The sequence below is a fragment of the Merops nubicus genome, unplaced genomic scaffold (genome assembly GCF_000691845.1).
Source record: "Merops nubicus isolate BGI_N331 unplaced genomic scaffold, ASM69184v1 scaffold14628, whole genome shotgun sequence".
Taxonomy (NCBI): Eukaryota; Metazoa; Chordata; class Aves; order Coraciiformes; family Meropidae; genus Merops; species Merops nubicus.
The window spans coordinates 1,617-15,514 of record NW_008627834.1 but is presented as its reverse complement, the minus strand read 5'-3'; the positions used below and the strand labels follow the sequence as shown (position 1 = coordinate 15,514).

The 13,898-nt window shown below is 43.0% G+C and overlaps 1 protein-coding gene across 2 annotated transcripts; it reads right to left on the bottom strand.

Annotated features, from left to right (window-relative positions):
* Positions 1-1,114: 1,114 nt before the first annotated feature.
* On the bottom strand, positions 1,115-13,290 carry PRPSAP2 (phosphoribosyl pyrophosphate synthetase-associated protein 2). 2 transcript variants are annotated; one of them, XM_008946479.1, is made up of 11 exons: positions 13,175-13,290; positions 12,459-12,609; positions 11,654-11,706; positions 11,475-11,541; positions 10,299-10,471; positions 9,210-9,325; positions 5,744-5,799; positions 3,251-3,399; positions 2,715-2,785; positions 2,158-2,304; positions 1,115-1,795 (listed from the first exon to the last, which is right to left on the bottom strand). In XM_008946479.1, the coding sequence occupies exons 2-11, from the start codon at positions 12,575-12,577 to the stop codon at positions 1,637-1,639; spliced, it is 1,110 nt and encodes a 369-aa protein (XP_008944727.1). In that variant the 5' UTR covers positions 12,578-12,609; positions 13,175-13,290; the 3' UTR covers positions 1,115-1,636. The 2 variants fall into 2 exon arrangements, with proteins under 2 accessions (XP_008944727.1, XP_008944728.1); XM_008946480.1 differs by lacking the exons at positions 11,475-11,541; positions 11,654-11,706; positions 13,175-13,290 and having other exon boundaries at positions 1,579-1,795; positions 12,459-12,541.
* Between the last annotated feature and the right edge of the window lie 608 nt (positions 13,291-13,898).

The following is a 13,898-nucleotide window of genomic DNA, read 5'->3' as shown; positions in this document are numbered from 1 at the left end:
CCCAATGCCCATTAATTCCACGACCATTTTCTCTGCCACAGGTCAGGAGCTTCCACGTCCCCAAGGCTGGAAGCTGCTGTTCCACCCTCACGTATGTCAGGATGGTGGGGAAAACAATCCTGAGGGAGCTCAGCTCTGTGCTGTGCCCCTTATTTTGTAGCTCATCCTTGAACTCAGGCCAGGCTGGAAACCTCTGAAAAAATCCAGTTTACCTACAATGAGCTATTTGGATTTAGGCTGGAAACTCTGCCCCCCACAATATAGAATCATGAAGGTTGGAGAAGACCTCTAAGATCAAGTCCAACCATCAACCCAACACTGCCATGAGCACTAAACCACGTCCCAGAGTGCCACATCCACATGTTTTTTGAGCCTTTCCAGGGCTGGGGACTCCAGCACCTCCCTGGGCAGCCTGGTCAAAGGCCTCACTACTCTGTCAGGAGAGAAATTCTTCCTAATATTGAATTGAAACCTCTGGCACAACTTCAGCCCAGTGCCTCTTGTTCTATCACTGGTTACCTGGGAGAAGAGACCAACCCCCACCTCACTCCAGCCTCTTGTCAGGGAGTTGCAGAGAACCAGGTCTCCCCTGAGCCTCCTCTTCTCCAGCACCCCCAGGTCCCTCAGCCACTCCTCACAATCATGTTCCCCAGAGCCCTCCCCAGCTTCGTTGCCCTTCTCTGGACCTGCTCCAGCCCCTCAAGGTCTTTCTTATTCCGTGGCACCCACGACATTCCAAGTCCCTGCTGTTCCCTGACATCCAGCTGTGGATTTCTCTGCCTCCCACAGGCCCTGAGGCACAGCAGCATGGGGAAGCACCACGTTACAACCACTCACAGATGAGCTGAAAGGTTGTGCTTTGTGTTTTACAAGCACCAATCCAAGGGAAAAGCCACCTCTCCTCCTCATCATCTCCATCCAGTTCACTACAACAACCCAAGCACACGTTACTCCCTCCCTGCCAAAAGCCTGAATCCCATTCGTTTTCCAAAGTAACACATCAGCATAAAAGAATCAATTCACCTCTTGACTTCTCTCAGCAAGGTGCCACCTGCACATCATGCTGAAGGGGACATGCTTTAGGAGACAAGGGACTAGGAGGTGACAGTTTTTAGAAAGCTCACACAAAACAAGTCTTTATTCTTCGTTGCAGAAAATAAATACAGGTGCATATTTCATATGCTTTTCTATAAAAGCACTCCTACAAAAATCACTGAACTGCATACAACAGTACCACCTTTTTGGCTTTGAAAATGAAAATATTATACAGTCACTTCGTTGTATTATCTTTTAAAGCACTTGTAGCAAGCAGCTTTGGAAAAGGAATGCTTAATTTAGAAGCCAAATTCTTGCCTCAAGTGTTTTTGTGGTTTGTTTTTTTTTTTTTACCATATAGTGCAACTAACCTAAAAGCAACTAGAACAGTTTTTTTGTAAAATGTTTATTCCCCACCCCCCCAAAAAAAAATGCAAAGGAAAAAAAAAAGCTCTTCAAAACTGTTCTACCTCAATACTTAAAACCAAGAGAAAACAAGAAGTGGCTCAATAGAAGTATTAAGGTAAGCAGGATGCTTCACAGCTCGTGATCTGTTTGCTTCCAGTTTGGCCCGGGGTGTTTTTTGGAGAAGCAGCAGCAATTAATCATCCAGTCCTATGTTTCTGAAGAGGTATGACATGGACTCCCCGTTGTGGATCCTGCGGATGGCTTCCGAGAGGATCATGCTGATATCCACAGTCTTGATTTTAGGGCACTGGAGTTTCTGGATTTCGTGTGGGATTGTGTTTGTAACCACCACCTGCAGAAAGAAGCAGCCATCAGAAGGATGTAGCTCTGTCATGGTTTCCCCTTCCCCTCTCAGAACCCCACGTTGCTTCCTCCCTTTGGCTCTGCCACGTGGGTCTGAAGGAAGGTATGAAAATGTCCCCCACAAGGAGGGGAAAATGCTCCTAAAGGTGACATTGTCATCTCACTGCTGCCTCAGTTTCCCTTTGCCACAGTCTAAGGCTGATTTCCAGTGTACAGCTCCACAGTAAGAAAGCCTGAACCCAGGAACCAACCACCTAAATTCTGCTACTTTAAGAATCAGGTCAGGAAAAAATTGTTTTATTAAAAAAACCACCCAAATCATTTGATCAGCAATTCTGAATCCACACCGACCTCATCGATTGCTGATTCCTCTATCAGCCTGGGAGCATCTGAAGACAACAAGCCATGTGTGGCCATGACGAAGATCTTGTAAGCCCCCCTCTCCTTGAGGGTCTCAGCTGCAGCAAGGAAGCTGTCAACATCATCAATGATGTCATCCTGTCAACACAGAATCATACAAGATTTTTAAGGTCATCGAGTCCAACCATAAGATGGAGTCATTGAAGAGTCACCCTGTCCTCAGACACTTCTGTTCACCTTCAGGCCAGCACATGAACACAATTTTATCTGGCCTAGGCATGGAAACAAGGTCCAAATGCTGCTTTTCAGCATCACAGAATGGTTTAGGTCAGAAGGGAACTTAAAGATCATCTAGTTCCAACCATCTTGCCATGGGCAGGGACACCTCCCACAGCACCAGGTTGCTCAGAGCCCCATCCAACCTGGTGTTTAAGCACCAAAAGCCCACCACCAACTGAAGTTTAGCTGAGACAGCAGAAAATCTACTTGATTTCTGCAACTCTAGCACGTTTAACATTGTTTAAGAGAAGTGATGGCATCTTACTTACCACGATGATAGCTATTCTTCCTCCTACATCTCCAACAACTGTGATAGGTGGTTTTTCCTTGGGAATCAGCACTGATTAATGGCAATTTTTTTCAAGGGGTAAAAGAAAGAGAGGAGAAAGAAAGAGAAAGTTTAGACAATTTACTGTGAGAGCAGAAATGTCTGCTTTGCCTGGGTCACTATGGTTACAGAGAGAAGTGAAGCAACAACTGCTTCAACCATCACAGCATTCCTGGGAAAAAACAGTTGGATTTTAATACATAAATTGTTTTTTTTTCTTTAAGTTGAGTGAAAGTATGAACTACATTAATTTACACCCAAATTCTTACTGAAGTCAACAAACTCTTCATTTCAGTACAGAAAAGAGAGGGGCACTAAAAGTGTGGACATACAGCAGCAAAAAGGAATCTTCTTGCCCCCTGTTAAGAAAAAAATCACTTTCTTTCCCCCTAAAGAACCACTCGTTTTTGGTGGCCCCTCCCCCAAACCTCCAAAAAAAACAACGGGTGAAGCACTTTGACACACAAACTTACTTACTGGGTATCTCCAAACTGGGATGGATAGCAGCTACGTTCTTGGCTGTGGGTGGGGAGTGTCGACCATCCACCATGTCAGACTCAGCATCTTGAGCCTCCCCGTGAATCACAGCGATCCCCAACCGCAAGCGCTCGGCGAAGGACTGTGCCCTGCAGGGAAAGGGTTAAAACCCACACAAATCCATCAAATCTAAAAGCATTCACACACCCCCAATCCTGACCTGTTTCTGGTTTATTTCTAATGTTTCAAAGGGAACAGAGAATGATCCTAAAATTTGAGGAGGACACAAGAAGCCACTCGTCCCTTAGGATCTTTTCACCAGGCTTTTGTGAGAGGCAGAACAACCTTGAAGGGCTCACACTGGCCTTGAAGCAACAGGATAAATGCTGCAAGTCACATAATTCTGATTATTCCCTTCTGTTTGTCAAAAAACAAACATTCCCCAGCCCCCAGCATTCCTGAGATCCCACGTTTTAGCAGGTCTAGCAGCAACTGAGAACAGCCCAGATGGCTGGATGGTCTGTGTTTGATAGGAAAAAAAATATTCAAATGAAATGGAAAACAAGCATTCACCTATTTATTTTTAGCAAGATGTACCCTAAATAAGATGATATCCCTGACCTGGTACACAACCTTAGATAACCTACAGAAAAGACAATCCTTCTGCCTGACAAACCACATTTCAAAAGTTAAACTGTTTGGATTATGACAAGCTTAAATAAAGTTCCTCCACCATGCAGTATCCCTGACTAAAACTCAGAATTTATGTAAAGAAATATAAGGTTAGCTGGGGGAGTGGGGAAAACAGAGTCAGGAAAACAGGAATTTCAGAGCCTGCTCATATCCCAGATGCTGGAAGCAGCAAGGAAAAAGGAGCAGGTTCACCCCACCTCACCTCACTGAGCCAGGAGTCTGGAGTCTCAGCCAGTCACCAGTCCTGCTCAAAGGGAGCCTGGCACGTCCCGTGCTCAGCTCCAGCACCAGCCTCTAAGCCCTGTGGCCCGAGTCACCTCCTTTAGGCTTAAACCTTGTTCCACTATCCAAACCACTCAAGGTCCAGAGAATAATTTGCCCATCATGATGCTCAGCTAATTAAATTGAAGAATCTTCTGCCCTGTGGTTGTCGTGCAGCTGGGGTATTTTTTTAAGTGGCTAACAACAGATCAATTATGATTCCATAAGCGTTATGACTTAGAAGGCATAATCCTATCAATGAAATCATAATTACTTTAAAACGCAATATTAAACAGAATAAAGTTCAAAGGAACAGTAAAAGGAGTTCTGTATTTTCCAGTGAGCTCAGAAACCACAGGAACATTCTGAACTTCATCCAGCAAAGGCTCTTTCACAAGCAGGCATTCATCTAAGGAGTGTTTTCCTTGAGTAGGCCGGAACATTGAATCACCCTTCTCCAAATACAATGAATCTCCTCAAATCCTGCTCTTAAAAGCTCACAAGTACACGTGAAGAGGCTAAAAACAACACAGCTCTGGGATCCTCTCCTACACAGATCAGTTACGTGGGCAACTGGTTGGTCTGATCAGTTAAAACTGTGTAGACTGTTTGTTGGCATCTACAATTACTTGATCAGCATGAAAACCTTTCAACAAATGCCCACCTACACCCAAGAGGCAACACTGACACCAAGGAAAAGAAACAAAGACAAGCAAGGGTAAAATAACTGGCTGAAACAAAAGGAACAACACAGAAAGGTACTGCTGGAAAAATAACTGGCCACAACAAAAGAGATCACATGAAACTGCTGGAAAAGAAAGATGGCAAAAGCTGGTCTCCTCAATGTACTTCTATAAATTTAAGTATTTATGAGTTGCTGTAGAAAGCAATAAAAACGTTTCTTACAAAGAGTATCATAACTCCTTGGCACAAAAGTCTAGGCAAGTTTTCAAAGAACTATTGGTCTGTCACCCCTGCAAATACACTGTCTCCAAAACCACCTCTTGCACCACCCACAGAGAGCAGGGCAACTCCAACAGCTTCAGGAAGAGTCAACCAAAAACCCTCCTGGACCAAGAACAGCCCTTCAGCCAAGGACTTCACAACCAAAATCATCTCCAACATCACATCCAGTCTCAGCACACCAGATGGAAAGTCAGAGGTGTTTAGGATCTGAGCAACCACGTTCTAAGTGATGACCATGTGAAGCAACTCCTTTGCTTTCATGGTGTTACACTCCCAGCCCTTTTTATTTCATTTACAGTAGGAAATTTATCATGTAAGTGCACACAAATATGATTCAATCCCTTCTTTATCCTAAACACTGTATTGATTTACCTCAGCTTTTTATTTGTTCTCTTATTACTCTTCTTATTACTATATCAGTGATGTAAAAACTACACATCTGAGAACACAGAATTGGGAGGGATGTGAAGGTTCCATCTTCTGGTTACTGGACACCTGCCCTTCACTTCAGCCCAAGAACAAAACCACGACAGAGATTTGCTGCTCTAACCCAAGAGAGCAGATCTTACCCACCTCTTTGCAGATGCAGGTGATTTGGCCACAATTACAGCATTCCTGTAGTCTGGTATCTGTAGTGAATAACAGATAGCAATGTCTACTTTGTATCTTGAGACAAATTTAAGCTCAGTCAGAAGCACAGAACTTTTATTTTGCCAGAAGAATTTTAAGCATCGAACATTTGACCTAACATAAGAAAGCAACCTCAAGAATCTGCAGTACATGAGAGTTCACAGCTCAGCAAAACAGGTATTTAGAGCATTTAGATATTCACTTAAAACTGTAACTTTCATAAACATGTCATGTTACAGATTACACAGAAGTAACTGCTTCAAAAGAACAACAGGCTGCACAGGGGTTGAAAGAAACAGGAAACTGTCAAAACTAAAGTTTCCTGCTCAATTTGTCTCCCAGGTGGTTCAATCCCTTGGAAACAGCATTAACTATTTCCTATCAGTTTTCAGAGCACACTGAAAAAAACAAGTAACATCCCTCCATCCATCTCTGTGTGGCCCAGAAGAGGGATGAAGGCTCCTTGGCACTGCCCGCAGGGTCACAGCCTGACCCTGCTGCACCCAAAGCACTAAGTCAGCAAGTCTGAGCTTCCTGGTGAGGTCTGGTGGGTACTTCAGACAGTCTTCAGTCTTCTCCAAAGCTTGCTGCCCCCACCCTGCCCCACTCTTGTACTGGTTTTTCCCTCCAGACTCCTCCTCTCCACTCAGCTGGCATTTCAGCCCCCATCTCTCAAAGGTTTCTTACCCTAGTCTCCATTGTCCCTGCAAACAGACTCCACATCAGATCCACCTCTCCTTGGCTGTGACTTCTCCAGCATTTGCACATCCAGTCCTCCTCTCCACAGCAATCCACGCTCCCCTCACATCTCATCCTACCCCCTTCCTCACAAACTGGGTGTTTTCCATCCCTGTGCTTCCCTGGGATGATCTGTCTGCCACCGAGAGCAGCCCCAGAGAACCCTCCTGTCCCTCTGTCAGCTGCCACAACGATGGTCTGCAGCACTCCCAGCTGGAACAGCACAAGTCCTGCAGAGCAGAGCCAACACTCAGAATCCAAATATTAAGGGGGAGAAGACTTCACTAGACACCTGCAAATCCATCTGTTCCAGTTTAATGCCACAGACCCGTGGGGACAGACCCTGAGAGGCCATTCACAGCCTTGCTGACATGTGTTGAATACCAGTTGCAGAGCACAAACATGGGAACTTATACTTTTTCCAAACACAAGCAAGGTAAGTTCTTCCACAATCTTATCCTCAAACCTCTGACCACGCTGACTGAGCATTTCCAAAAGCACTTGACCTGAAACAGGCACAGGAGAGAAAAAACTAAGTTCTGAATTTGGGTATGGGCCTCACCAACTGAAGACAAGAGCTCTTCTGAAGACATGTCAGGCAACACCAATAATCCACAGTGCTCCTAACTCCACCTATTATACTGGGAATTCAGCATGTTCTGTCCCTCAAACACTTAAGTTATACAACAGGCTCCAAGGATTAACATGATGGAAGGTACGGACAAGGCAGGGCCTGTCACTTGACATAATAAAGGCTTTGATCTTGTTCAGACATCATTGCCTCATTTCTCCCCTGCCAAATTATCAAATTTGTTCTCAGCTCTTTTAAAACAAAGTCAGAAAGCCAGAAATGTCATCCAGAAGATAGTAAGGCATCAACAACTCTTGTAACAAAGAGCTAAGTCACTCTAAAATTAACACGTATGCATGGGAAAGAGGAGACACCAAGCACTCAGCATTTGCTAAACATATAAAAATAATGTGGTGGTTTTTCTTTGTACCACTTTAATTTCACTAACTGGACTGCCTTCATCCCAGAACACCAAGTAGTTCCCTTCACACCTACACGTAAATTCCTGACAGGGAACAACTACAAGCTTTCATCCTCCTAACTCCAAGGGAAATGCTTTTTAAGTGACCTCCATTCTTACCAAGCTGGGCTCTTATTTCACACTGCTCAATAAACCCCATCACAACTCCCACTGCCAGGTTTTTCATGCCTTGGCATTCACAGCACAGGATGGATAACAGGACATGAATACTGAAGTCTTCCTCAGCAGCACTGGGTGAAACTTTTAAGCCAAGAGACTAAAAATGACCTGGCTGGTGAAGGTACTTGCCAGTATAGGTCCCCCATGATCAGATACATTCCATCAACTCTAGGTGTAATAAGTCACCTCATGGACAAGCAGAGGAATGAAGAGATGAAGAACTGGAAGTGTCCTTGAAGACCTCTCAACACCTACTTCAGCAGATCTCAACAAATGCTCTGTGTTCAGCTGCACAGCATTGCCAGGCTCAAAGCTCAAACAATTCCTCTCTAAACCTCAGAGCTCACGTATCAAAATGGGCTCCAAGACTAGACCAGGAACATGATCTTGTTATTGACCATAACTCACTTGTTCAAGCACTCTATAAAAGCATAACTTGTCTCGTGTCTGCATATTTGGTTTTCCCATTTTTTGTCTTTTTTTTCTAACTTACAAAGTGCTTACAACGTGCAATGCTTCTCTCCTGGAACCCAAGATGGATGACTCTGCAAAGCCAGAGCTTGGGGTTTTGTTCTCTCATCCTCTTTGATTCTTAGCACCAAATGAAATGTAACAATAGATTAAAATGGTAACTGAGTCCACAAACACATTTTAACACTGCCATAACAAAATCGTCTTGGTTTTCAGTTTGGGTTTGGTGGGGGTTTTTTTTTCTAATTGAGGCATTTATATCTCTATAAAAACAGCTCATATTCAAAAGTGAGAGTGAGTTAAACCTTTCCTCTCATGAGGAAGAAAGCATTCGCTCTGTTCCAAATTATCATTAGTCAGAGGCACAACATGTATCTTACACCTGCAATTATCATTTGCACAATTACTGTACATGATCTACCAGCAGCTTCTCAAAGCACTTATAAAAATAAGATGGAGAAATGGACGCACAGAACTTTAGAAGTTAAGCTCCTCAAGTCAAGACATGCTGAGCAAACAGGTGAGGACTTCCACCCAAGAAGTCATCTCTTCTTATTTTCAGAGTACAATCAAGAGGCTCTCTCATAGTTTACAACTTGACTTCCAAAGGGGGTTCTATAACATAAGTTACACCTATACCAGCAGTCCATCCTATAAAGATCAAGGAAACTGGAAATGGGAAAGGAAGAGGAAATGAAGAGCAAAAAAATCCTCTTTTTTTTTAAATACTAGTCAGGGGAATATATCTGAGAAGACAAAACAGGATGCCTGCATGGATAAGAAAAAGCCAGCTCTTCACAACAGCACAACTTAAGCCTGTGGGAAGAGAAGAACCAGCTGCCTCAACACCACTCCTTGCCCCACCAGGACCTTCCCCCTTTCAAATTCTGTTTCCAAAGATAGTCTTTTCAGATGGATTTGTTTCAGATGCCTTGAGACATGACAAAACACAAGGTTTAGAAGCAGGTGTAATAGGAGGCCTTCCTCACCTCTTCCTGGATGTACTGTAGTAAAAATGGAGATGCTCTCAAGTTATCAACTGGAATGTTGAAGAAGCCCTGTATTTCCTTCTGGTGTAAATCCATGGTAATGAGGTGAGTTAGTCCTTAAAAGAAAATAAAGACATACAGAGAAGCACATAATAAAAATTAAGAAAAAACAACAGACACACACTTTATTTCTCTGTTTAAAGTTTCACTGAAGGTCATCCAGAACATCTCCAAGTGGTATTAGAATAGAAATTTCACTTGGTGAAAGCACAAAGTATATGAACTACATCCCTCTCAAGTACACCAGTGCCATGATCCTGTCTGGAGATTTCTAGTGGGGGTTTTTTTTTAAAAAAAAAAAAACAAAACAACTCAGAACACTCCACATAATTGACTCAGCAGTGCCACACTGAGGCAGGTAAGAGCCTTCTCCACTCCACATGTGACAAAATGGAAGCACTAACATAAATTCTCCAATGTCACACAGCAGAGCTATCAAGAGTCCTAACTCCTGAAAAACAGCCCCAAATTCCAACCATTTAAACACTTCTCTGGAAATAAAAAAACAGATCACACCATGTTTCATCACTGTAACTGCCCATTTTTTTTTCCCCAGGGACAGAAGCAAAAGGGAAGGAGCAGAAAATGTGTTGAAGGCTGTGAAAATGAATGATCTCATTCTCCCACATCATCTCACATGGAAAGGAGAGATCCAAAGCACACTCATCCAACAGCTAAAAGAGAGGCTGGAAGTGACAAAGCACAGCTGTTTGGGAGTGTGAAAGGCACAGAACGTTCTGATGAGAGATGAACACCACAGCCCAAAGCAGGGAAGTCCAGCAGACTTGTCTGGCCAGCTCAGTAGGATACAACGTAAAATGGCTGGTATAGGTTTGGGGTTTTTTAGGAAGTTGTCATTTGGAAACGTTTCTAATTACATTCACCTTTCTGTGTGGGTTTTAAACTCCCCCAAAACTTGGCAGTTACGTTTAAACAGAGTCCAAATTGGTGCACAGACCTCTCTACACCTGGCAGCTGACAGCAGGAGCTCTCAGTGACCCGATGGTTTCATACAACCTGTGTTCTTACCAGCTTTACACATCATTGAGGCCAGTAATTTGGAGACAATGGAGCCCCTTTTCCTCATCTTGCACTGTTTGCTGTATGGGAAGTAAGGAATCACTCCAATAATGCTTTTGGCACAGGAGGTTTTACAGGCGTACACCATGATCAGGAGTTCCATGATCGTAGTATTCACATCCCTGGAAGGAGAAGCATCTAGTTCCAGACCTCGTGCACAAAAATATCCTGTATTTTATACAGTATACACAATATTTATGCCCACTTGGGGGATTTCAGCCCAGAGTAGGGTGATGGAGCAACTGTCACTAAGAATCTCGCTGTGCACCCCAGGACAGCAGGTACCCTGCACCCAGTATTCCCATTCTGCACTGGAATTACACTTTTTTTTTCTCCATTTGGCTACTTTGGGCAAACCAGCAGTTTTTGTTTTACCATTTTCAGGCTTTTAGTAATACAACATGTTGTTGTAACAAAGCAGTCCACCATGTACCTTCAACATCTCCTTCTCTTGTGCACAAATCAACTTTTTTTTTTCCCCAAATGAACTTTTTTTATAAAAGTTTCAGACTTTACAACATACTCCTCTACCATTCAAGCCAACAGCAGGCTAAATATATAATAATTTAAGTTAATACTATCTATTTTCTGCCCCCTGAATGAACAGAATGAGAGGGTAACTTTTTAGGTAAGAACTGGTCATCAGCTTAGAGATCTACTATTTCTGCTGCCAATTAAAAAGAAAAAGTCTTAGCATTTGTAAAGTTCTTTTCATATAAAAAAGAAGTTGTTTTCTGAATCAAGGGACACACTGCCCAGGAAATGCTTCTCCTACATTTAGAACTTTGTAACAGTGCTGGAGCTGGGGTAGCTGAAAAGGGAAGAGTTTGAAGAGTGACACAAGCAAACAAATGCACTTAGCAAGAGAGTGCAGGAACCCAGGGGAAAGTTTCACTGACACATGCACTGAAAATTTAAATAACTGGTTAGCTTCTATTGAAGTCTGCCTTGTGCACATACCAAAAACCCCCAAAATAGCAAAAAGTCCACAAAAAGAAGTCTCTATCTAATTAATCTAAGCTGATTATGATGTATCACATACATCAAACACGAAGAAAAACTAAACCAGAAGCATTCCCACAGACAGTCAGAGCACTAGCACAGTGTCTTTAAACAGCTACTCACTTTGAAACTGTTTGGATGATGAAAACATCCTTTCCTCTCACAGACTCCTGAATCTGCACTCTTGTTTCTGCCAAGGAGAGAAACATGTCATATTTGCACCAGGAAAACACAACAGAGGGCAGCCAATGTACACACCTCTCAGGGAGGTGAGTTTCCAGTTTTGCCAGTTCAATGCTCACCTCTGTTTGGCTCCTGATAAACCTGAACCTTCCCCATCTCGACTCCTAAACGCCTGCAGGAGCAGAGGAAAGAAAAGCAGGAGTCAACGTGGGAAAACCAAGGGCAAAACAAATGCCAAGGCCATACAATGCCAGCATTACCAGAAAGGCTGTTATTTCACAGGAGAAAACCAAAGGAAAGAAAATCCCAAACAAAAAAAGCAGTAATTATAGTGTAAATATCTTAAAAAAGAATCTCCAATTTCCAGAAGCTGCACTGCAGGTTAAGCTGAACTCATTTCAAGTCAAGCTCAGAAGAACAAGCAATGGGGGGTAAAAAAAAAAGCAGCTTGATTTCTAAATCACATAATTTCTAGTTTTTAATATATATTACTATATCTATTCTGTGTTGCATAAAATTTCTACTGAAGCTGTTCATGCCTTTAAACAAATGTCCCCATCTCAAACATACAGTGAGCAGGACAGACACAGCTTTGTCACCTAAGAAAACTCTGCTACAAGGAGAGGAACAAAACAAAACATTCTGCCAAGATTATTTAACACAACTCAGACATGAATTTTCTGCTGTGCCCTCCACAACGTACTGCAGCCAATCACAACCTGCCACTGAACAATTTAAAGGCAAGTTGTTTTCTTTGTTATTGATCCTCTGAAATACACTGTGCAATGCAGCACCCCAGTTGCTCCTGCAAACTGTGGCAGTTCCCCAGGTAACTTCCCTTCAGCAGAGGAACTGGTCTTCAACAAAACAGGTCCCAGCAGAGCAGCAGCAAGTCCCCAGAGTGCCCTGCAGGATGAGACTTACTCAGCAATCCTCTTTGACAGTTCCATGCACGACGAGTTGGAGTTAGCTGAAAACAGCACCAGTCCACCCTTGGTTATGTTCATGATGGCCCCAAATTCAGTTGATGGCACACAAAACATCAAACCTAAGTTGTTTTTCCGCTTCTAAAAGACTGCAAAGAGATCAAAGGTCTGTTAAAGGCAGGATGTCTGTAAAAATCATTTCACAAATTTTAAAAACAGGTTTTCTCAGTTTAGAAGAGCTTCCCACAAGCCTGTGTTTTCCAGCATCCTAAATATTTGTTATCACCTCTTCAAGAGCAGCAGGAACATGCCCTTGGAGAACGTTTACTGCCTCAGCTCAGCACACCTGAGGAGTTGGCAGGAGGAAGGGACTCCAGCCTGCCTCTGCCCCCAGGCTCCACATCCCCTCCTGAATGCTTCAGAGATCCCCCTAAACAACCCCCTAACTTCACCAGGGATTCTCTTGGGGCTTTTCCTTCTTTTAAATGTTTTCCTCAGGCTATCATCTAATCACACAGATTCTCCTTTCCATACATCCAGTTCATTTTCCAGAACCAAGCAACATTTATTGACTTTTTCCAGATCACAATACCAGCCAGAGGTAGAGCTGAGCTAAAGGGAACTCCTGGGTCCTGCCTCAGCTACACTGCCTAGAAGAGCCTATTTCTAGAGCTGTCTATCTTTCCATCACTTTGCAATAAATTATAAACTTACAAATAAGGATGAAACGTAAGGAAGAATTCAATAAAGCTGGTAGCTTTAAATAATGACCTCTTGCCCAGCACGTCCACTTGGTGAAGCAGCTGTTGTCATTCTTTGAGACTATTTTTCCTGTGAAAACAGGAGAAAAATATCAACAGGAAATCCATACAACTTTTTTTTTTCCCCCCCCACATAAAGGCACAAACCACTAATTCCACCAAGGATTTGATGGGATTCCATCCTGAACACTTTTTAGTCCTCTTTGTAACATCATATTTTCATGGCTTCTTTGTTCAAATTAAAAATAAGATCACATTGACCAGCAGGCACTGATAGACCAAAGTAGGACTCAGAAAGTCCTGGGCTACTGTACTTCACTTCTGCTGTAGGAACAGTCCAATCCTTCATCATCCATTTTAGCATCATACAGGGGATGAAAATATCAACTATGAGTGACATAAACCACAACAAAGCAAATAGTAAATTAAGATAAATCAATAACAATTCCTGGCAAGCATCTCCTTGCTGAGAAACATCATTACCTGAGTTGCACACAATCTGTTCCACAAAACTGGTAGTGTAGCAACTATTAAGTACTCCAAAAAGGCAGCTAAAAGAAAAAACAATGTTCCTTCTTACAGCTGGCTAGCTCTATAAAGAAACTTCTTCATCCCACCTCTGCAACTGGACATGCTCTTGCTTGGTTCAGCCTTGTCACAGAAACCATACCAGACCC

Excerpts from the sequence above, each read along its gene's own strand:
- PRPSAP2 (XM_008946479.1), bottom strand. The coding sequence starts at position 12,577 with ATGTTTTGTGTGCCATCAACTGAATTTGGGGCCATCATGAACATAACC. Across the intron at positions 3,400-5,743 it reads TCACCTGCATCTGCAAAGAG|GGCACAGTCCTTCGCCGAGC; the intron begins GTGGGTAAGATC and ends CTTTCCCTGCAG. Across the intron at positions 1,796-2,157 it reads AGGAATCAGCAATCGATGAG|GTGGTGGTTACAAACACAAT; the intron begins GTCGGTGTGGAT and ends TTCTTTCTGCAG.